The sequence below is a fragment of the Gordionus sp. m RMFG-2023 genome, chromosome 4 (assembly GCF_954871325.1).
Source record: "Gordionus sp. m RMFG-2023 chromosome 4, tfGorSpeb1-WG-v2, whole genome shotgun sequence".
NCBI classification, from domain to species: Eukaryota; Metazoa; Nematomorpha; class Gordioida; order Chordodea; family Parachordodidae; genus Gordionus; species Gordionus sp. m RMFG-2023.
In genome coordinates, this window is record NC_088778.1 from 12,561,492 (window position 1) to 12,585,224 (window position 23,733).

Here is a 23,733-nt window from a genome sequence, read left to right on the forward strand (position 1 = left end):
CCCGCTTTTGGCGTAATTTCTCGATTTTTTTACTTCAATTTACGCCAAAACACAATATCTATTGATTTACGCTTTCTCCCGATTTTTTTTATTTTACAAAATAATTAAAAATAGCTTAACCAGATAATTACGCTATCATTTATTTTAATTCCATTATACATTTAAAAGGACTTTTTTTTTGTATTTTTTCCCCATATTTTGCGAGGAAAAAACAAAGAATTCCAAAAAAAAAAAAATTTTTTCTATCTTTACTTTTCAATTTAAAATATAATACTATTTAATATTTTCATTTTAAAATAAATTGTTATAATAAATCATATAATAATTACTTCCTCTAATTCTGATGATGAAATTAGTTACTATGTAAATGTGAAGTAAGTATTTTGTATAATTTTTAGAAATCCATCCATATAAAATAATATTTTAGAAGTAAGCAATTTATTATTTAAAATTCTAACAGTAATAATAATTTATGATTAATTAAATAAAGTTTTCTTATATATCATTTCTTTTCCAATTTATTTCATTAATTTAAATTATATACAAATTACAGTTTAAAGACATGTTTAACATCCAAAAAAAAATGTAAATCTCAATATCTAATTAACTGAAATTCCATTTATTCATGGGTCAGAGAAGTTAAAGAATATAGCTTAAATGCAATATGTATATTAGTGCTGTAAACATTTCTAAAAAAATCAAACGCGTTCACCTTTCAAAAAAAGGAACGCGTTCACGTTCGTTCAAAATTTTATGATAAATTTTTTTTTTAATTTAATCTAATATAGTTTTATTTTGATAATATAATTATATATACAATATAATTAGCAAATAAAAAGATATTTTTATTTATAAAAAAATTTTCTTATTGTTTTTCAAAATTTTCATCAGATAGACAGGAATACTTGGCAGTTAATACGGCATTAGCTATACTAAAAACGCGCTATACAGGGGCAGATGAGGGGATTGCGGTAATATACTTAATAAGCAACTCTTTTAACGTGGGGAATTTATTGAAAACATTCATTGTTTTGTACTTTGCTTCAAAAAATTGAGATAAGTTATCCTCATCCAATCCATCCTTTATTTACTCGTCAAAAAAAATGATATCTCGAAATTAACAGTTTTTGCATTATCATTAGTTTTCAATGCATTTTTTCAATAACGCTATAAGTTTATTTTTTATAGGTTCGTTCTGTGGAAGTTTTATCCATGGCCATTATAGCTTGTATATTGGATGTATAATTGCAGAAAGAACATATTGATCTTCATATATATGTTCAAATCTTTAAAAAAAATAAAATATATGTAATTAATTTGATGATGATTTAATACATTTTATTAATCCCATTTAATAATACGTCTATCAATAGTTGAATAATTTAGGCCACTAATTTTTCGTTATTGTTGGGGTCAAATAACCTAAATGCATTTTTTCTTCTAGTTTAATGATTTTGCTTAGTTATATATATTATATAAAATAAAATATTTATATTACAATCAAATGTCGTTTTAAATTAGAACTTGAAGATTTTGAAAGTGATATAATACTTTTTGGGCACATTTTATATATGGTATGTATTGAATTGTTTCCTTCAATATAGGATGTTACTGTAAAATATTTATCATATTTGGGTCATGGTAATGTTAATTCATCTGATTTTAAATTTTCAGAATCAGGTGATGATGAAATAATAATATCCATGCTTATGCTAATCTATTAAATTACAATATAAACAATAATATTCAAATTAATAAACTATAATAATGGTGTTTTAAAAAAAATTGAAATGTGAAAAGGAAAAACAGTTGATTATAAAATATAAGACTTTTTTCTTAAAAAATTAGGAATAATATTAAATTTTCCAAATAAATAAAAATAAAAGGTGTTTTTAAAATTGAACGAATGTTAAACGCGTTGGTCATAAAAAAGGAACGCGTTCAAGTTCGTCAAAAATAAAAGGAACGCCGTTCACCATTTTTTTCAAAAAAAATATTTAAAAAATAAGGAATCATTAAATAATATCCAAACATACTCAAAAACAATAATTTATGTGATGGTAATACTGTAATACCCGAAACGACATTCATCTATAAGATGATAAACATTCGCTTAAGTTATTAATGTATAGATTGCGCTACAAATATATTGCCTACACCCTTTCCTGATTCAAAAATAGTCAAAAGTCTAAAATGTAGAACAAAACCTAGGTCCTTAAATGAAGTAACACATCTTATAGGATTGAGAAAAAAATCATCCATTTTCTCAATCAACTGATACATCAAATAATGGAAATACTAAAACATTCAATGCTGCAGCCTATTTTAATAAAGAGGTTTCAAGGACCTCTAAAAAAATTTGACTATGAGAAATCGACGAATATTGCGTCTGTGCTTGCACAGAACCTTGAAAATTGCAACCTTCACTATCAAATGTAATAGCTTTTGGTGCCGATAACACAAATGTAAATTTCGGAACGGAATTATTAGTTTTGAATTGAAATATGGTTGCCTATATACAATTCACAATACAGGAAAAAGGAGCATGCTTCATTATCAATAGACATGGAAATAATTGCTATGAAATGTTATGCTGAGCAGATCCACAAAGAGGGTATGTTTTAAAAAAAATATGGATTCTCAAGATATTTAGTTAATTAGGGGCGAGGACGACCTTAAACAACGTGTTTAAAAATTTTCAAACCTAAAATTCAATTGCAGTGAAGATGTTTTTATTAATGAATAAATTAGCTACATCATTAAAAGCCCAGGTTATCAATAACTTTTACGGCTCGGTTATAGGACAACATATAATAAAATGTGATGATCATGATAACCCTCATCATTTCAAAATTAAGTTAATAAATTCGTTAAAACCATAATTTTGTATTTAGAAAAAAAATATGAATTTACAAATATATAATAGGAAAAAAGTATTCTGAAGCTCGATAATAAATTCAATTTCGAGGAAGTTGAATTATAATTTTAATTTAAAAGATATCGAATTAGATGAATTATTTTAGGAATTAGTTGCTTTAAATACATTTATAGAAAATAAATAGATATTTTTCCAATGATGCGCTAAATATTCAATATTATATTCTCGTTACCATAATCAAAAGCTGATTCAGAGCGCATATTTAGTTTATTGGAAAGTTTCTGGTGGAAAGACTGTAATCGGTTAATCAGCTTTAAAGAGGAATTAATGATCATAATTCTAATTATGCTTGAAAAGATTTTAAGAAATATGCAAAAAAAATTTCCCAGCCCGGATTTTATTTTTTTAAAAAAAATATATTCAGGCCCGGCCCGAATTTTTTTAAAATATATTTTATTTATTTTTGATTTTTACAGCTAATAATGGCGATTTTAAATATTTGGTTTTAAAAAATAAGGCCCGGCCCAGATATTTTTTTATTTTCAGGCCCAGCCAGGGTAAATTAAAAAAAATTAAAATAAGGCCCAGGCCAGGCCGGGTTGAGGGTCGGGCCTGCAGATCTCTGATAAAAATATATACTGATTTTTTTAATAATATCTATTAATTTATTTTAAAAAATAATAATATGCTATCTTCCTTTATTTTAGATTTGCATTTAGATATATTCATTTAAATAAAGAAATAATCACCAGGAAATCTTATTTGATATAAAAAAAAATTATTTTGAATAATGAAATTCTCCCACTTTCTGTTTGAATGAATCTGGCAACCCTGATTACTAATGTAATTTGATATTTCTGATTTTAAAAAGATTAACTTTTAGAGTAATCTAATTTTAAATTTAAATCAAATTGATTTCTTATTAGCCAGCCTTACACCATTGTTTTTTCCTTAATGTTTTAGGTTTAACATTTTAGGTTTCAATTTGTTATAAATTCTTGAGTTACATCATTTTAAAATCATGTAATTTTTTTTACATCAATTTTTTAATATATATATTATTCTTATATTATTTATTTGAAAATTAGCAATAATCATTATTTTCAAAATCTCAGAGAATTCTTAAAATTGGCACCAATCTATTCTATGTATCGTGCTTCTCTATATATTTTTTAAAAATTTACTGCCTCTTCCCAATAATTCAAACAAATATTCGTTGTCTCTGTTATTGTATATGTATTCGATGATTTGATGATGTGATGGTTTTAAAAGGGATGAACAACTTTTCTTCAAAGCTAATAAATTCAAAGTTGTATTTGTTTTATTGTTAAGTCCCAAATTAGAGGCATAACTATTAGTTACAGCATTCAAAAATTTTTGGACAGCTTTTCTTCCTTCAAAAACAATGGTGATAAAAATGTGTACAATACGTAAAGCCTCAAAAGCTATCCTTTAAAAAAATTATTAAAAGGGAATCAGAAAAATTTAATGAATACTTTTCATCTAGTTTAAAAGATTTTCTTATTAATAATAGAAGATTTAGGTCTAAGAAATCCTATATATGAATTAATTAAGCATTAAAAATTAAAAATAAAAGGTGAAACTTGGGTTATGTCATGAGAAGATACACAAAGATTTGCAATTAAGTTTAATAAGGTTGTTATAACTAAAACATTATTTTTCACAGAATTATTATTGTTGACATTGTTATTTTGATTGAAAGAAGATTCGTGATTCTCGTCATGGTTATTTTCAAATTCTAAATCTATATTATTCTGTGTAACATTTTCATTATCATTCAAATGTTGACCATGTGTGTATAATAAAAATTCTTCAACACCATCACTATCTTGATTAGAGAATGTAAATGATTGTGGATTATTTGAATGTTGATCTTTTAAGACTATAATTAAGCGCCTATTCAGCTGTAAAATTAATTCCTTAATAATAGATTTATGTATTATGCTTTTTAAATCAGATCCTTGTTTGGTAAAACGATCAGATATTGAGACTAAACATTTAAGAGCTTTTTCTTGAACCTATTTAATTTAATATAATTTATAAATAATTTATATTTTAATTTACTTCAATATCAGGATATGTCATGAGATTTGAAAGAGAAGTAATATAAGAAGAGAGTAATGGGTCTTTGAATTCTAATTTTCCATATAACTTTGACAAAACTATCATAGCAGAATTCAGTGTATCTTTATGGATAATATCCCCCATATCTTTGATAAAAAGAGTAATTGAGTGAAGGCCACCTAATTTATATACACTAGCTGATTCTCTGGTGCATAGAAGCTCTAATACCTACAAATTGCAATAGAGTATTTAGTTTAATAAAAAATTACTTTAACACATTGTTCAGATAAATCAATGCTGGTTTTATTATTTTTTTCAATACTAATTAATTTTAAACATATGGCTTTAATAAATCCCTCTGTAGATACTATTCTCCTAGTACATTCAGCAGAAACATCTAAAAAATATGTCAAAGCTCTTGCTGCTACCTCCAGAATATTGTCAGGTGAAGTTTCATCCAAAAATATATTACATAAAGGTGGAATAAAATTCCTTGGAGGACATCTTAATGATATAAATAAGTCAATAAACAAATTGTTAATTTTTTAAAATCTTTAACATACAATTCAAAACACTGGTCAATGTTATCAGACATTAAGAGCATCATACATAATTGTTCCAATGCAATCAACTGCATATCACGTTCTTCACCATTCCCACTATTTAGCCATTCCAGTAGTGTGTCAGGATCTGGATCACTCATCATTTTATTCTAATTTTTGAGAACAATAAATCAAGTCTCATCCAAATCAAATATCAAAGCATTTATCAGTTATCCTTTAGGAATCAAATATTAATAATTAATTAGTCAGTTTTTCATATGAGACTCTAGTAAAATAACATAATAATAGAATAAATAACAGCCTCATATTTAGACTTGCAAATCAGAAAAATAACTGCACTCAACGTCTTTGAAGTATTTTTTCATAATAAATTCTTCTGCCCTGAAGTTTTTCCCCCTTATGAAAAATATACGTATAAAAGAAAATAATTTATCGACCTAACTGTTGGATTCTAAGGTACAAGGGTTATTGGGAGTAAGGGATATAGAGGGGATGAGGGCAGTCATCAGATTAGGCGCGCCGGCTAACTCAGGTTTTAGACTATGAGTATAAGCTTTAACCATTGGCAACGGAGGTTGCTCAGGACGGCAGGGGCGTCGCAAGCCTACAATCTTAGAGGACTCAACTCAAAAAAAATTTATAGGGGGCTTCGCCTCCCATACTCCCCATTTTGCGGGTCTTCGGCCGGGTTTTATATTAATATATCATACATTTTTAAAATTAGCTAACTCTTAAATAATTATTCTGAATTTCATATTTTGTCATTTATTATATTTTGCATACAAAATAAACTAGCTTATAAATAATTAAAACAATATAAGACATTTCTAAAAATATTATTTTTTATACAAAATATAAAATATCTTCGATTGCTGATATAAAAAAATTTTGCGTCTAAAGAATTACAAGTGATAAAAAAGGTTAATTAATTAATACATATTCCTCAATCAATTGATAATGGAAAAACCACGGCTATATAATTCTTAGCAATTACATTGACATGAGGTCATGAAACTAATATAACTCACTGTTACCATTTTAGACAATGTTTTATGGAATGGACTAATACGGAAAAATTTATAGGCCTTACCAAATCAACAATTCTTGAAGAAGAGGATATAAACGACCAATTTAAATCAAACCTATATGGTTGTAGAGCTTCCTCTAAGATGACATGATAGAAGCTAGATAAATAATCGAGAAAATTATTGTTATTTATAAAAGTCCAAACTATAAACTTCCAATTGTAAACGTCCAATTTATTCATAAAAATATCTAATTAGTATCATAAACGATAATATAAACATTAATATAAAAATATGTAAACAAATAACCAATAACTATCCCATTAAATTTCGAAATCTTCAAGATCAATCCCGGCTTCCAATATATCCTCTTTGTTCTTTCCCAGCTGGCATCCCGTGATCTCCTAATTTTCTCTTCTTCCCCCAAGAAAAATTAAATGTTCCTGTCATAAAAATGACTGACATTTAGTATTTATTTCTTCTTTTTTCTAACTGCTACAACACGCTTTCCCTTCACAGGCCCAGCGTCCCTCTCTCTCTGGTGGCATTGTATCGAATCGCACATTTGAATTGTATCAACTTTCGTTACGCCTTGAAAACGTTCGGGGAATTTTTCGAATCGCCTAATATCTCCGATACATTTCAATATATAATCGTTAACAAAAATGTTAACAATAATGACATTTACATCGTGGTATTCATATTTGTAATCTATGGAACAATAATATTGACAATATAATATACAAGCAAAACATACTAATTAATTCCTTTTAATACATTTGGAAAATATGAGTTATAATATACATTATTCAGGGTCTGATTAATGAGAATTAGGAAATCATGATTTTACATATAATACTGTTATGTGAACAAATTGTTTATGTGTGAAATGCAATTTCAACATATGTAATTTTCCTTCTGTCATGTGAAAAAAACAAAGCTACATTTTTTATAAATATCTTCTAAATTTTTAGGTATTAAAAATAATTGCGAAACTTTGCCGAACAAAGATTTTAAATAAAATTACAAGGAATATGTATAGAAATAAATTTAATATTTTATAGGGAGGAAAAATATATAATACGTAGAAAATAAAATATTTTTCTCCTAGGAATTACTCAGTATCCTAAGAAAATATACCATTTCTACTTAACCCGGCCATCACAATTAGCACGGATTCACAGAAATGTAGAATGCAAAATAACAAAAATTGAGAATATAATGGGCTATATGGTATATATGTAGAGAATTTTTAATATAACATTCACAATATAAAAGAATCTGAGTTTTTTTTTAAAAAAAAATACATGTTCATAATATACATAATAAAATGTGATGTGCTATAAAATTATTACAAAGATAAAAAAAAAATGTAATACACAAAAGAAATTTACAAAAAAAAAATTTTTTAAAAAAACTTTTTCAAGTATTTAAACTAAACAATATTTCCATCTTAAGACATACCCATCAACACATGGCTGACCTTATCCATAAAAATATTTTCCTTTTAATAAAAATTCCAATAAACACGGTATAATACATGCAAATAAAAATTTTTATAAAATTTTATAATTTAAAATATATATATTAAATATAAAGATTTCACAATTTAAAAAAATATATTTACCATAATTTCTACCAATATATCATATAAATCCATGCCAAATTTATATATATATCAAACTTATACTTAACTCATATATCATATAAATCCATGCCAAATATATATATATATATCAAACCTATACCAATATATCATATAAATTCATACCAAATTTATATATATATATCAAATTCATATTTAACCCATATATCATATAAATCCATGCCAATAAATTTCTAAAAATTATCTTCCATTTTTAATGATATATAAACAACTACACAGTTGGCCATTATTGCTTATCTAAAATATGCAATCATATGCTCTCGGCGGCTCTAGTAATAATTTTAAATTACATAGCCACACTAATAATAGATGCTGGTTAATTTGCAGTCATAGCCATGACACTCACAGTGGTACCCATATCAGAATTTATTATGTTAGATAAATTGATAAAAGAAAAACACTAAAAATCTTTAGAAGAAATTATGCAAATATATTGAAGCCTTGAGTTATTTACACGGCAAGGATGGCATATTAGTAATTAAACATTTTATAACTATATAAAAAGAACCAGAGTTATATCATGAAAGTAAATAAGATTTTATATATTATTGTGGCACCACCTCTAGTTGGCATATTATATTTTTAAAATAGTAGTTTGTACAATGACATAAGCTGGTGACGCTATTGATGAAATGCCAATCCATTATTATATATTTTGTTTAGTGTATATTTTATAAAAAATCAGAGGAAGTTTTTTCCCTGAAATTTAATAATGTTTTTGTAATTAACATGAATTATTTTTCTTCAAATTACTATTGGAAATAAATGATTGTAATAGAATTATTTTCTACAAATTCTTATCTGGGAAATAACGACTAGTAATACTAGCCAATTGCAAGGTGGTAATACATGTAGTAAAATATCATAACCACCTTTGTCTTTACATTATATAAATTGAAGAGTTGTTTATTACTTTCAAATTATAGTAAGGCTAGTCAATGTTAATAACAAAAGAGGAAGTAATTAAAAAATAAATAATTTCAGTAATAAAATAAAAGGAGTAATTAAGAAAATATATTGTACAACATTAGTAAATTTAAAATTTTCGTAAATATCTTTTTAAGCTAATAAAAATTTCCACGTTAGTCTACCCCCCCCCCCTTCCCCGAAGAGAAATTTTTTAAAATAATTTTTTTAAATGACTTTATTATTCTAAATTCACTTAATTAATTAAGAATTTATTATAATTAAATGCGAAATATAAATAAATAGTTTAATATAAATTTAAAAATCTTAATTCACTTCATTTCTTTAAATGATTTATATTTTTTTTAATCGCGTATTCTTTATTTAGATGATAAATTTTTCATAAAACCATGAAAGATGATGTCGTGTTATCAACAGATACAGAGGATTGAAGTGAATGGAATAAATCCACTTCCACATAGTTTACATGAAGCTTTGGGGTAAAGGGGGGAGGTAGGAACAGTTTGCATTCAATTTATGGGGGGGGGTAAACGGCAGGCTAGGGGGTATTATTTATTAAATTTATTCTATAAAATAAGGCAATAATACTTTTATTATTGATTTATTTTAATACAATGATATTGCTAAACATCAAACAAATCTATATATTACACACAATCATAAACATTATTTTCCAAAAGAAACTATTTCTGAATAATTTTATACTCCCTTTCTAAGTGTAATTTAAATGGGGGGAGGGGGGGGGAGGCATTCTATCACTAAACTCTTATTATGCCAAACAATATATTATAATGTATTCATTGTAAATGAGGGGGTTATTTATTAATTCATTTTTTAAAATAACTCTTTTACATTCACATTCTTTGATAGTTGGCAGTAGAGCATTAATATTTTAAGTTATTCTTTTAAAATTTATAAAAGGAGTACCATTAATTTTTTTTTGTGTGGGGGGGGGGGGGGGTGTAAATATAGGTTTTTGAGGGAAGTTTGCACCCAGTGATAACACCACATATTAAATATTTTTCTCTTCTAAAAGAATTATAGAAAGCAATATTGAAGTTATAGGCGTAGCCAGGGGGGGGGGCAAGAAGGAATCACCCTCCCCTTCAGAAATTTATCACTTTTTGTGAATATCATTTTAAGCTAATAAAATATATTCCCCTTAGTCCTCCCCCTACTCCCTGACCCTCAAAAATGTATGCATATATCTTAAACAACAATTTGAAAGAAAGAATGTAAAAGTTGATATTTTTTTATAAAACTATTCATCATAGTTTATACATTTTTGGAAAAAAGCATTTATATATAAAAAAAGTGAACCAAAAATGTTTTTTAAGAAATGGAATATAAGCCAAAGATAAGTTTTAAGACAAAATGAAAAGTATTATAATTATTAATAATAGATCCATAAAATTACTAAATAATATAATATATCAAATATAATTTTTTATAAAGTGAGTAATTTTAATTTATTTATCTTAATAAAAGTAAAATATAAATATAAAACTATTGATAAAATTAAATCATAAATTAAATAAAAAAATTAAAGCACAATACAAACAGTGGAATATTATATGTTGTAGATTTACAGTTAATATTCATATGACAATCAAGTAATTTTTACCATTTTAGCGAATTATATATTTTACAGAAAACTATAAAATATTGATAAGGACATCATAAAATATCTTTTAAATACATTGTGAGGTGAATAATATAAAGATTAATTTTTAATACGTTAAATAATTGAATGCAAATTGTTGCATATTTAAAGAGCATTGATTAGTAAAATTTGTTAAAATATTAACTGTAATATATTCTCTAACTGTCAAATATGTCTGTAAAAGTGGAATTTTACCTAGTATTTTGTAACCAATTATATATAATAGAGGAATATCAACTATATGTCTATTTACTTTTTATAAATAAATTTTATACTTGTTTGGAATAAATTATTACCATGCTTTTATATTAATGTATATACAAGTAATTTATTATATTTTATAGAAACTAATAAAAATATATTTCATATTTGTTCCAGGCTTATTTTTTTTATTAAAATTAAACTCCTATCTTGTAAAAATATTTTATGACTCTATATAGACTAAGGTAACCCGGTCGAAGGCCGGGCAAAACCGGCCCGAAGATCCACCCAAATGGGGTCTGGGAGCAAAGCCCCCAGTAATTTGTCAATCCCCCCCCCCTTAGGAAAATCTTGGATACGCCTATGATTGTCAAATATTTGTTGTGTATAAATACAATATCATTCTCAAATGTTCGTTCTTACAATTTGTTGTAGTTTCCATTTTTTAACATAGATTTAAGTTATTTATTTTAATAGCTGTATTAATTTCGAAATAGCTGATTAATTATATATATTACATTAAAAAGAATTTGTAAAGATCACTTTATCATTTGTGGTTTTTTATAAATATTTTAATTTATTTTAAAAGAATAAAAAGAAAAGAAAAACAAGAATATCATTGCAAATTAATTATAGGGTATCTTCATTAGCATGATACACTTATATATATTTTTTTTTAATTAAATATAAAGCACCTTTATAAAACTTTGCATGGTAAAAGAAAATATATTAATATATATATGCAATATAAATATACCTGTTAAAAATATCAATATAAAAAATGTAGTGCTGTAAACATTTCTAAAAAAATCCGCGTTCGCGTTCAACGTGCATTGACAAAAATCGAACGCGTTTCCGTTCAAGTTCATGTTCAAAAAAGGAACGCGTTCACGTTCATAAAACCGTTCAAAATTTTATGATAAATTTTTTTTTAATTTAATTTAATATAAATAAACTTATATTTTTTAATACAATATATTTTAGCCATGTTAAAAAATAATATAGTTTTATTTTGATAATATAATTATAAATGAAATATAATATAACATAATATAATATAATATAGCGAATAAAAAGATATTTTTATTTATAGAAAATTTTTCTTATTAAATTTTAATATCAATTGTTTTCAAAATATTTATTTGATAGACAGGAACACTTGGCAGTTAATACGGCATTAGCTATACTAAAAACGCGCTCTGCAGCGGCAGATGAGGCAAAAAACAGCTCTTTTAAAGTGGAGAATTAATTAAAAACATATTGTTTTGTTACTTGCAAAAAATTGAGATAAGTTATCCTCCTCCAATCCATTCTCTACTCTCGACAAAAAAAAAGGATATCTCAAAATTAACAGTTCTCTCAGGTTTTCATAGCATTTTTTTTCAATGACACTATAAGTTTATTTTTAATAGGTTCGTTCTGTGGAAGTTTTATCCATGGCCATTGAAATTTGAATGCTGGATGTATAATTGCAGAAAGAACATATTGATCCTTATATATATGTTCAAATCTTTAAAATATATGTAATTAATTGAGTAGTAATAGGTTTAATACCTTTTATTAATCCCATTTAATACGGCATCTATCAATGGTTGACCATATTTGAGGCCACCAATTTTTTAATTTTAAAATAACTATCGTTATTGTTGGGGTCAGATATCCCAAATGCATTATTTCTTCAAATTTAATTATTTAACTTAGTTATATCATATAAAATAAAATAATTAATATTAAAGTCGAATGTCGTTTTAAATTTGAACCTGAAGATTTTGACAATATAATACTTTTTGGCCACATTTCACACTTGGTAAGCATTGGATTAGTTCCTTCAATATAGGATGTTAATGTAAAACATTTATCATATTTGGCCATGGTAATGATAAATCATCTGATTTTGGATTTTCAGAATCAGATGATGAGGATTAAATAATAATATCCATGCTTATGCTAATAAATTAAATTAAAATATAAACAATAATATTCAAATTAATAAACTATGTGTTAAAAAAATTGAAATGTGAAAAGTAAATACACAGCTGATTAAAAAATATAAATAATAATTTTTTTTAAAAAAATTCGGAAATATTAAATTTTTCAAATAAATAAAAATAAAAAGTATTTTTAAAATTGAACGAACGTTTTTTCAAAAAAATGAACTTCGTCAACAACACTAAAAAAATGTGATTTTTTAAAATCAAATGAGCGGCTATGAAGTGACGCTCCTTCTTAGGATAGAACGGCAGTCCCTCCGTTTAGAACTCCGGTAGCGGGAGAGAAGATAGCTCTTCTTAAAATCTTTCATGTTGTATCTTTATTTATATCGATCTCGATACATTTTGAATTACATCGATTCCTACCAGCCAATAAAATCCACCCAGTGGTCTAGCAAAATCTAAATGCAACTTTCCCAGGGTTGCGATGGCGGGTATACCGCAACACCTGATATATCTCTGCGTTATCCTATACAGCTGTTAACTAGTTTTTAACATCTTTATCGAATTGTACCCACCATATATAATGTCTAGTAATGGATTTCATTGAAGTAATAACCGGATGTCCAGTATGCAATATATGTAAAATCTTTTTTAAAGTGAGTTCGGAATGACTAATCTGCCATTCCAAAACAAAATACCGTTGTCATTATCTATTTTATCTGTTCGTATTCTACAAGCTTGTAATTCTGCTTGATTTTGTATATTTGTACTATTTATTAATATTTTTACTCTTCTTAAGATCGGATCTTTTGCGGTTTCTTCTCTAAGTTCATTTTTAGATAGTTATTGTATCATAAGTAAGATTTCTTATATACATCACTGTTTTATTTTCGCTTGTTATTCTATCATCATTTTTCTCTATTGGATTTCCCGATAGAGCATCTGCAATTATATTATTAGGGCCTTTCTTGTACATAATATCGTAATCATCTGCGGATAATTTACAGGCCCAACGTGATAATCTTTGATTTGTTAATGACCTTAAATCTCTTTTATTGCCATATATCTTTATTAGAGGTTTATGGTCCGTTCGTATTATAAACTTATGTCCATACAGATAGTTATGAAATTTTTCTACGTCGATTATTATTGCTTTAGCTTCTTTGTCTATTGTAGAATAATTCTTTTCAGCGTCTTGTAAAGTTCTTGAGGTGTACGCTATTGAAAATTCGTTTACTTTATTATAATTTTGCAGGAGTACAGCTCCAAATCCTTGGCTAGATGCATTAATATTAACTCGAGGTCCAATTTATAAAACTGTATAGTATAATTTGTTCTGTTACTATACCTTTTACTCTTTCAAATATTAATAATGTATCATCTTTTTAGTCCAATTATTTAACATTTTTACTAGTTTTATTATGTAATTCGGCTATAACATATAAGTTTGGTATTTAATATACCTAGAAATATTTTTATGTCATGTCTATGTTTTTGGATATTTTTGTATTCCTATTATTTTATTTTTAATCTGGATGTATTCCATTTTCACCTATCATGTATCCTAAATATGATATTTTTCTTTAAAATTTATTTTGCTTGTTTGACTTTTAATCCCTTATTTCTAATTTTTTTGAGGACTTGTTTTATATTCTCTACATATTCTGTATCATTTTTTCCTGTGATTATAACATCGTCTAAATAAACTGCTATATCTTTACAGTCAGTTAATAAATCACCCATATATCATTGAAATAATATTGGTACTGTAGCTGTATCGGTCGTATTTATTTGGTGTTACCATAGTTAATAATTCTTGCGATTCTTCGTCAATATTCATTTGTAGATATGCGTCTTTTAGATCTAATGTTGTATACTTATGTCCATTAGCGATCTTTGCGATTAATTCTTCAAACGTTGATAGAATGTGATAGTATTTAGTAAAAATTTATTCAATGTTAGTTTGAAATCACCACATAATCGTAGTTCACCTGAAGTTTTACGTACCACTACCATTGGAGTACTCCAGGTTACTCTTGTTGTTGATAAATCTATTTTCTTTTTTATGTTATTTTCTTCCAAACGATTCATTTCATTTTCAATTTTTACTTTTAAAGGCAACGGTACTCTTTTTGCTCTTGGTTTATTTTCTTCTAATTGTAGTTTTATTGGTTCTACTTATTAATCCTAATTTATAATCAAACACGGTAGCAATTTCAATATTCACGTTTCCATTACCATAATTATTATATTTATAGCTGATCATATTGACTAACGATATACCTTCAATAGTCCATGGAAATCCAAATAGCGTGCATCTTTAGTTTTTATAACTAATAACGGAAGCCATTTTATTTTATCATCTAATTGAACTTTTACATAAGCTTCTTCTATAATTTTTACTGTATTGTTTCCATATGTAGTTGGAACTCTAACCATTAGTGTTGTTAATTTGCTTGGTTGTAAAATTTACGAACAATTTTGTGCTCAGGCCTGCTCGGAGCACAGGCCCTTGGTTCAGACCCGTGGTGGGACCCTTGGTTCAGACCCGGGGTTGTTTTAATTGTTAGATAATATAGCCCTGCAAGCAAGTCAGTTTCGGGATAAAAAAATTTATATCTGGTCGAGTTATGGTTTAATTTAAAAAATCCAAAATTATAGTTTACTGAGAATAAACGAAAGAGGACAAATACTATAAAATTTAATATAAAAATTAAAATGCTTTTTATTAAAATAAATTTAAATATTTTCAGATTCAGGGCTAAAGAAAGGAGGAAGGTGCTAGTAGTGCCTAAAAATCAACTGGTATATATATATCAATAACTGAGATAGGGTTTTAGAATAAGTTACAATGGGCTCAGGCTAAATAAAAATTTAATTTGCATAGCCTCTACTTGGGTCAGAGACCTTCAGGCCCGGCCCTAAGCCCGGCACGCGGGCTGGGCCGGGCCTAAAAATTTTTTTTTAAAATATATCCGGGCCGGGCCTTAATATTTTTTATAAAAATTTTTACATTATGAGTTAATGGTTATAAGATTATATTATATTATAGTTATGATTAATATAATATTGGGTGATGGTTAACACTACCTAACACCCACAGATCGATCTAATTATTAATTTCCTGCAAATTTATTCAAAGTATATATATTTTTTTATAATTCATATCTAAATTTTTACAACATATTTTACCAAAACAATCAAATATAGGAATATCTTAAATAAACCTCAATATTCAAGTATTATTAATATATTTTTTTATAATTCATATCTAAATTTTTAGAATATTTACCAAAACAATCAAATAAAGGAATATCATGGCAAAAAATACTAATGATATAATTAATAAAATTATAAATACTATTTATTCTTTTAGAAATACAAATAATAATTTAAAATCTGAAATATGGGCTAAATTTAACATCATCATAGATGAAAATAAAAAAAACATTAGCTACGTACAATGTAAGAATTGTTCAAGTATATTATCTTATAATTATAAACATGGTACATCACATTTAAAAAGACATAAATGTGATGGTAAATCCATGAATTAATAAAAAAATTTTACACCTGAAAAATCAACCTATAAATGTAATATAAAATATTTAAAAGAAAAATTTATAGATCATTCCTTAACACTTTGCGCAAAAGATATTAGACATTTCGAAATGATAGCTGGGAATGGGTTTCTTGAATTCAGCCAGGCTCTAGTCGATGTTGGGGCAAAGTATGGTAAAATAGATATCAACTCATTGATTTCACATCCCACCACTCTATCACGCCACCTTAAAGAAAAATGTAATAAAATAAGAAACATTTTGGTTGATACTATTGCCCCAGTAATCAAGAATCGATTTATGGCTGCTTCCACTGATATATGGTGCGATGGCCATAAATAGAACTGGTTTATAACAGTTAACATGCACTATATATCAGATGACTGGAAGTTAGTGAAGAGAAACCTATTTACCGCTAAATTTAAAGAAGTGTCAAAAACTAGCAAAGTAGTTAAGGATGAACTATTAAAAAATTTTCATATTTTTAATTTTAACACTAACGATTTTATTAATATAATATTTGTTACAGACCAAGGTAAAAATATTATAAAAGCATTGGAGTTTAATGAACGATTAAATTGTTCTTGTCATATATTAAATACAATTTTAAGAAATTCATTTAAAAATATTTGGAAAGTAATGCCCCATTAATAAAATCAACAATAGATAATACTAAAATATTAGTGGGCCATTTAAAACAAAGTAATAAATGCCAGCATTTGAAAGCTCTTTATCAAGATATAGAAGTCCGCTGGAACTCTAAATACAATATTTTCAATTCTGTTTATTCTCAAAATGAAGAAATTATAAAAGTTCTTCAAGAACATGGGGGATCTGAAAAGTATTATATTATAGACTTTCCGATCCTTCAGGATCTAGTCAAAATTCTTGAGAATTTTAACAGAGCTATTGTTGAGTTACAGTCGGACTCTTGTACTCTTTTTAAAGTGGTAATTTGGTATTATGAACTTCTTGACGTTTGTAATACCTTTCAAAGCGAAAAAGGAGAAATAAAATTGATTTTACTTAATATAAAGCATTTTTTAATTAAAAAATTTGTTATACACAAGTATCATTTTATTTCTCTTTTTCTCTGTCCCAAATTCAAGCAATTAATGTTGTCAGGGACAGATTGCAAGATGACGGAAAACTATATAAAAGATTATATTAAATTACAAGAGGCTCAGGAAGTAAATGAAATAATTACGACTGTTGTTAAACAACTGAATCGTTTTATGACAAATGGAGCGATGGTAATTCTGGTAATATGTCAATACCCGATGATGAATATTATAATTACATAAATAAAAAAATAGATGAAACATTTAAGGTAGATAATTTGTTAGAGTGGTGGGCGGCTCATCAAAGCGAATTTCCAATTTAAGAAAAATTAGCAAAACGGGTATTGGCAATTCCTGCTTCAAGTGCAAGCTGTGGGCGGAATTTTTCCACTACTGGGAGAATTCTTGAAGAAAGAAGAAGCAATCTTCAACCTGAAAAGGTAGATATGCTTCTCTATCTTCATGATAATTTGTGAATTTTTAATATCTTTCTTGAGTATAGGGTTTCGTCAATCATGCTGGCTTTTTACTTCGCAAACTGTCAAATATTTATTGCATTTATTATATTTTACCTTGAGTCATGAAAGTTTTTAATCCAACATTTTTCATTATTTTTTTTTACAATATTATATAATACGATTATCTTCTTTTGTTAAAAATTTATATTATAAAATAAATTATATTATATTGTGCAATTAGATTATATTTTCAAAATACTATTTATTATACATGCATTTTTTTAAATAGCGATTTATTTTTATTTTATAAATTAAATAGTAAATTAAATACAATATATTATATTCTCAAAATATTTTCCATTTTTATAAATTAAATATTAGTTTTATTTTTTTTAAATGCAATATAAAATATAGTATATGCTCAAAATATTATTACCATTTTTATGAATATTAGTTTTATTTTTATAAATGCAATATAAAATATAGTATATGCTCAAAATATCCATTTTTATAAATAACAGTTTTATAATTTTTATAAATTCAATATAATATTCTCAAAATATTAGCTTTTTACATGTATTTTTTAAATAATAAGCGATAATACTCGCTGAAAAATATGGTAAAATACCTCATAGGTGAATTTTTGTATATACCAGGTCGAATATAATTTTAAAAAATTCCGAGCCGGGCCTGAAATTTTTAAATCCGGGCCGGGCCGTAAAAATTTTTTTAAAAAATATCCGCCGGGCCGGACCTAAAAATTAAAACCGGGCCGGGCCGTGCAAATGGTGCCTCTGCAGGTCTCTGACTTGGGTAGAGTAAACATGTTTTTTTAATCACAGTTAGTGTGATTTTGTAGTGAAATATACTTAAATTAAATTTTTATAAGGAAAACTTAGAAAAATTATAAACCTTATTTATTAATCTTATTCTAATTATAAATAAAAAAGCTTTATTATTTTATACTACGTTGATGGGTGTAGAGGTTGATTGTGTATCATTGAAAAAATAATCAGACTCAGACTCCGAAATTGGTAAACATATCTATTATAAAAAATTTATAAAAAATTAAAGTGATATTTATTAAAAATATAATAAAATAAGAGCGATAAAAATTGTAGAATAAAAAAATTTTTAAATGAAAATTAATAATATTTTTATTCCTATATATAGTAGCAAAGAGAAGCTTATGGAGTAAAGGGGGGGGGGGAGTACTTTTCGTAATAAAAAAATTATTTTAAAATAATATAAAACGTTTTTTAAAGAAATTGTGTATTATTTAACTCATTTATAAAGTCTTCCAGTTTATGCACAAAAATAAATTTCAAAGAAAAAAGGATTATTTTAATTTTTTTTACAAGTTAAAACTTTTTATAAATTGCAAATGCTTTCTTTATTTTTATTATTTTTGCAAACAAAATAAAAATATTTTTATATGGATGGGTTTTTTTTATCGACAATGTGTTTCATTAGAATCATCACAATTCACAACAGTAATTATAAATAAATTCTGTGGCCACTATGGCGAGGGTGAGGAGGGGTATTTTTACAGAATAAAACTTTTTTTAAAGTTACATAATAAAAAAAAATATTTTATTTCCTATATACAAGTGTTGTGTTGTTGTGAAAAACATAAAATTATTTTCTTTGTAAAAATAATTAAAACTTAGATGCCTAACTATTTTTTATAAAAATATATATTACATTTTCCAAATTTTGTTCTTGAGTCCGTTTTCAGTACGATTTGTATTTGTACCATCACCATTTTTGAGATATTCAATAAATATATATAACTTAGTTTAAAATATGATTTTCGAGATAAATTAAAAATTAATTTAGAGAATCATCTTTAAGAAATTTAAAAAAAAACTAGATAAATTGAAATTCGATTAAATTATTGAAGAAAATATAAATTATTAACAAAAATATTTTCATTCCCTTTCATGATTAAGGCTGTAAAAATCTTCCTTATGCACTTAATAATATAAAAATAGTTGAAATCCGAGCGATTCAATTATGAAAATTAAAATGGGAATTCAGTAAAAATTGTTTTAAGTTGTTTTAATTTATGAGTATTGGGAAAAAAATAGTATATGTTGAAGCACCAACCTACATGTATTGTTTTGCTATTCAGATTCACACCAATGTTATTAATGCTTAAATTTTTAGCTATAACGGCTCACTCAAGAATTTTGTAAAGTTAAAATAGGTATCCTATAAATCCCATAAAAGTTTAGTTGAAGATGCTTAAGTAACCGTAAACTAGTAATTATATAAAGCTTTTGCTCAAAGCTCTCTATTTGCCAAATATGAATACTTACATAAAATTATTTTAGCTAAAATATTAATCGGGCCGTTTTAAAATATCAACCCAAATCAGGTTTTTTAACAACACTATTGTGATTAATGTGGAATAAAATAATAAAGCTTTTTTATTTATAATTAGAATAAGATTAATAAATAAGGTTTATAATTTTTCTTAGTTTTCCTTATAAAAATTTCATTTTTGTATATTTCGCTACAAAATCACACTAACTGTGTTTAAAAAAACATGTTTACTCTACCAAAGTAGAGGCTATGCAAATTAAATTTTTATTTAGCCTGAGCCCATTGTAACTTATTCTAAAACCCTATCTCAGTTATTGATATATACCAATTAATTTTTAGGCACTACTAACACCTTCCTCCTTTCTTTAGCCGAGTCTGAAAATATTTAAATTTATTTAAATAAAAAGCATTTTAATTTTTATATTAAATTTTATAGTATTTGCTCTTTCGTTTATTCTCAGTAAACTATAATTTTGGATTTTTAAATTAAACCATAACTCGACCAGATATAAATTTTTTATCCCGAAACTGACTTGCTTGCAGGGCTATATTATCTAACAATAAAAACAACCCCGGATCTTACCAAAGGTCTGAACCAAGGGTCTGTGCTCGGGGTTCGTGCTCAGAGCTGGTTTAGTCGATTTTTAGACCAAAACCCCGGGTCTTGGTTTATACAACCAACCAATCAACAACACTACTAACCATTCTAAGTTATGGCCTCCCAATTTTATTCCATATTGTTGCTTTAATGATGGTTACTTAAGAACCTGTATCATATTCCATTTTAATTTCGAGGTTGTTTATTAATACCATAATTGTTGGGTGCTGTTCATATTTGTAAAAAATTTTTATTGAGAAATCTGAATCTTCGTTGTTACTATTGTAATTTGTACCGTAGACTTTTCCTCCAATTTTACAACACACGGCAAAGTAGTTTAATTTCTTACATTTGTTGCACGTTTTTCCGTATACTGGACAATTCCCTAGCATGAAAACGATTACAAAAATAACACGGTTTTTTTGTATTATTATTATTCGTGTGGTAGATATATAACCTTGAACTGGTTTTCTTTTTACGTATGTTTTATTATCATTTTGATACTGCCGATTATCATTATCATCACACTGCCGATTATTATTATAATTTTAATTTAATAGTTTATTCTTATCATTATGTTTAGTCGTCTCTTTAATTTTATCCATTTTAGTATTATATATTTTTAAGTTGGCCCGTTACATCGCTAAAGCCATTTGTATAACCTTGTTTAGCTTAACGGTTGCTCGTATTTGGGTATCTAAATCGTAATTTTTTTATCTAGTTGTGAATTCATTAATCCAGCGATTAATAATTGATCACGAATTCGTAGTTCTATATTATCTTCAGATTGTCATCTACGGGCTAGTTCCTTTATATTTTTTAAATAACTCATACTTTCTGTTGTTCTGCGACTTAATCATAAATCAATTCTTGATTCCAAGGCAGTTCTTTCGTCTTAAAGTGTTTTGCAATTTTATATAAATCTGCCCATATCACATTATCAATTTTCCTTGAAAATAGTAATTTTTTTATATCTGTTATTATATTTATTTTTCCATATGCTATGAATAATTTTTTTAAAGTTGAGTTTGTTTGAGTAATATTCATTACATTCAAAATATATTTAATATAATCTAGATAATCGCCTAAAGAAGTTTCCTCCGAAATTCTGTTTAATGTAATCTTTGAAATATCACCCATAATTTCTAAAGATATTATTATAATTTAAAAAAATATATATTTCTATAAAATTCTATTTAATATTTAACTTGGCCGAAGCCACGTCTTTTTTTTTATCTTATCGCCAATTTTATAACTTGAAGAAACCTCATAATATATGGTCTGGTAACTTTTTATTCTCAATTCTTGTATATATACTATTCTTTAATTATTCAATTTAACTGACCTTTTATTTATATAATATTAAATATAAATACGCTATATTATAGTATAACAAATATATTATTTAAATAACGTTGAATATTAACCCTTTAAAATATATGAAATATAACCATTACTATTGTCGTATGACAATTTTATTAAATTTACCACTCAGTTACTCATATTCTTGCTTCAAGTCATAAAAATTATACAATTCTCTAAATCCTATGACAAAACTCGTTGTTAAATACTTATCATAAGGTTGATATTATTGATAATATGTTATCAAATATACGATTTTGTAACATAAATTATAATGTGAACATAATTTTATGCTAGACAAATGACATTATTATATTTCCATTAACCATAATAGACTGCCTTCCCTGAATACTAAAATGACAGAAAAAAATGTATTATATTATAGTAATTTACATTAAAAAGCTTAAACAATGTATTTCTATGTATTTCATTCTTGGCACTCCAAAATCAATATTTATTGTTTGTATAAAAAACAGGCTAAGCCATCCCGCTACTTATTTTTATACACGTTCTCACATTTTGAGGAGGAGCTGAGTCCCTCCCGCTAAAATATTTCAATATTATTTATAAAGTGTTCAATTTGAATGCCCTTTTAAAAATCAAAATTTTTATAAAGTCAAAAATAGAACTTTTTTTTCTTTTTCATATTTTTTTATAGTCAGACGGCACTTTATTACATAGTGTTGTTAAAAGCCCGATTTGGGGGTAATAAAATTATGGAATTCTCGAGAGTTTTTATAAATCGACCCGAATCGGGCTTTTTACCAACAGTAATAACATAGAAGAAGAGAAGCAAAAAGTTTTATTTTTCCATATTTATATTTCACTATTTTATTTTATATTTAATTATCAAAAAAAATTTACAATTTTTATGAATATTAGAAGATTAAAGGTAAAAAAATTATTAAAACCAAAATAAAAACTAAGAAGTATACCGGTTTGAGAATAAAACGCTTAACAATTGACAGTGATAATAGGTTTTTAATATTTTTTCTTTATTTCAGTGGCACCGATTCTTGGGATGGTGGGGCTCTCATTGAAAAATTTCACAAAATATATATTATGGATCCAATAATATTTTAAACAGTGAATTTTCATAAAAAAATTAGATCTTCATATAAATTTTTTGCCTCTTTTTTATTGACATTTAGAGTGAGATTCAGCATTAGAAAGAAGGGGGATAATTGGCTCCGAAGGCAAGTTTTGATTTGGACCGACTCTAAAAAGGCAAAACTGATTTTTAAGATAAAACTACATCGATAGGATCGAGGCTTAAACCTGATAGCTCAATCTTTGTAAAAGTCAACTCGTAAAGGCCTGACTTATTAACTGCTAAGACTGAACCGATTTTGCAACACTATAGGCAAGAAATAGTCCAATTTAAAAAATCTTTTTAATGTAATAGGATTTTAAGTTTTCAAATA

The 23,733-nt window shown here is 26.1% G+C and overlaps 1 protein-coding gene across 1 annotated transcript in view; it reads right to left on the reverse strand.

Moving 5' to 3' along the window:
• Positions 1-5,732, reverse strand: part of LOC135928446 (E3 ubiquitin-protein ligase Ufd4-like) — a 58,894-nt gene extending 53,162 nt beyond the window's left edge. Inside the window, exons 1-6 of the mRNA XM_065464909.1 lie at positions 5,527-5,732; positions 5,233-5,467; positions 4,964-5,191; positions 4,483-4,917; positions 4,375-4,433; positions 4,063-4,328 (exon numbers count right to left, since the gene is read on the reverse strand). Of these exons, the coding sequence (XP_065320981.1) occupies positions 4,063-4,328; positions 4,375-4,433; positions 4,483-4,917; positions 4,964-5,191; positions 5,233-5,467; positions 5,527-5,669 (1,366 nt within the window). The 5' untranslated portion in view covers positions 5,670-5,732. The remainder of the gene's footprint in view (positions 1-4,062; positions 4,329-4,374; positions 4,434-4,482; positions 4,918-4,963; positions 5,192-5,232; positions 5,468-5,526) is intronic.
• Positions 5,733-23,733: the final 18,001 nt, after the last annotated feature.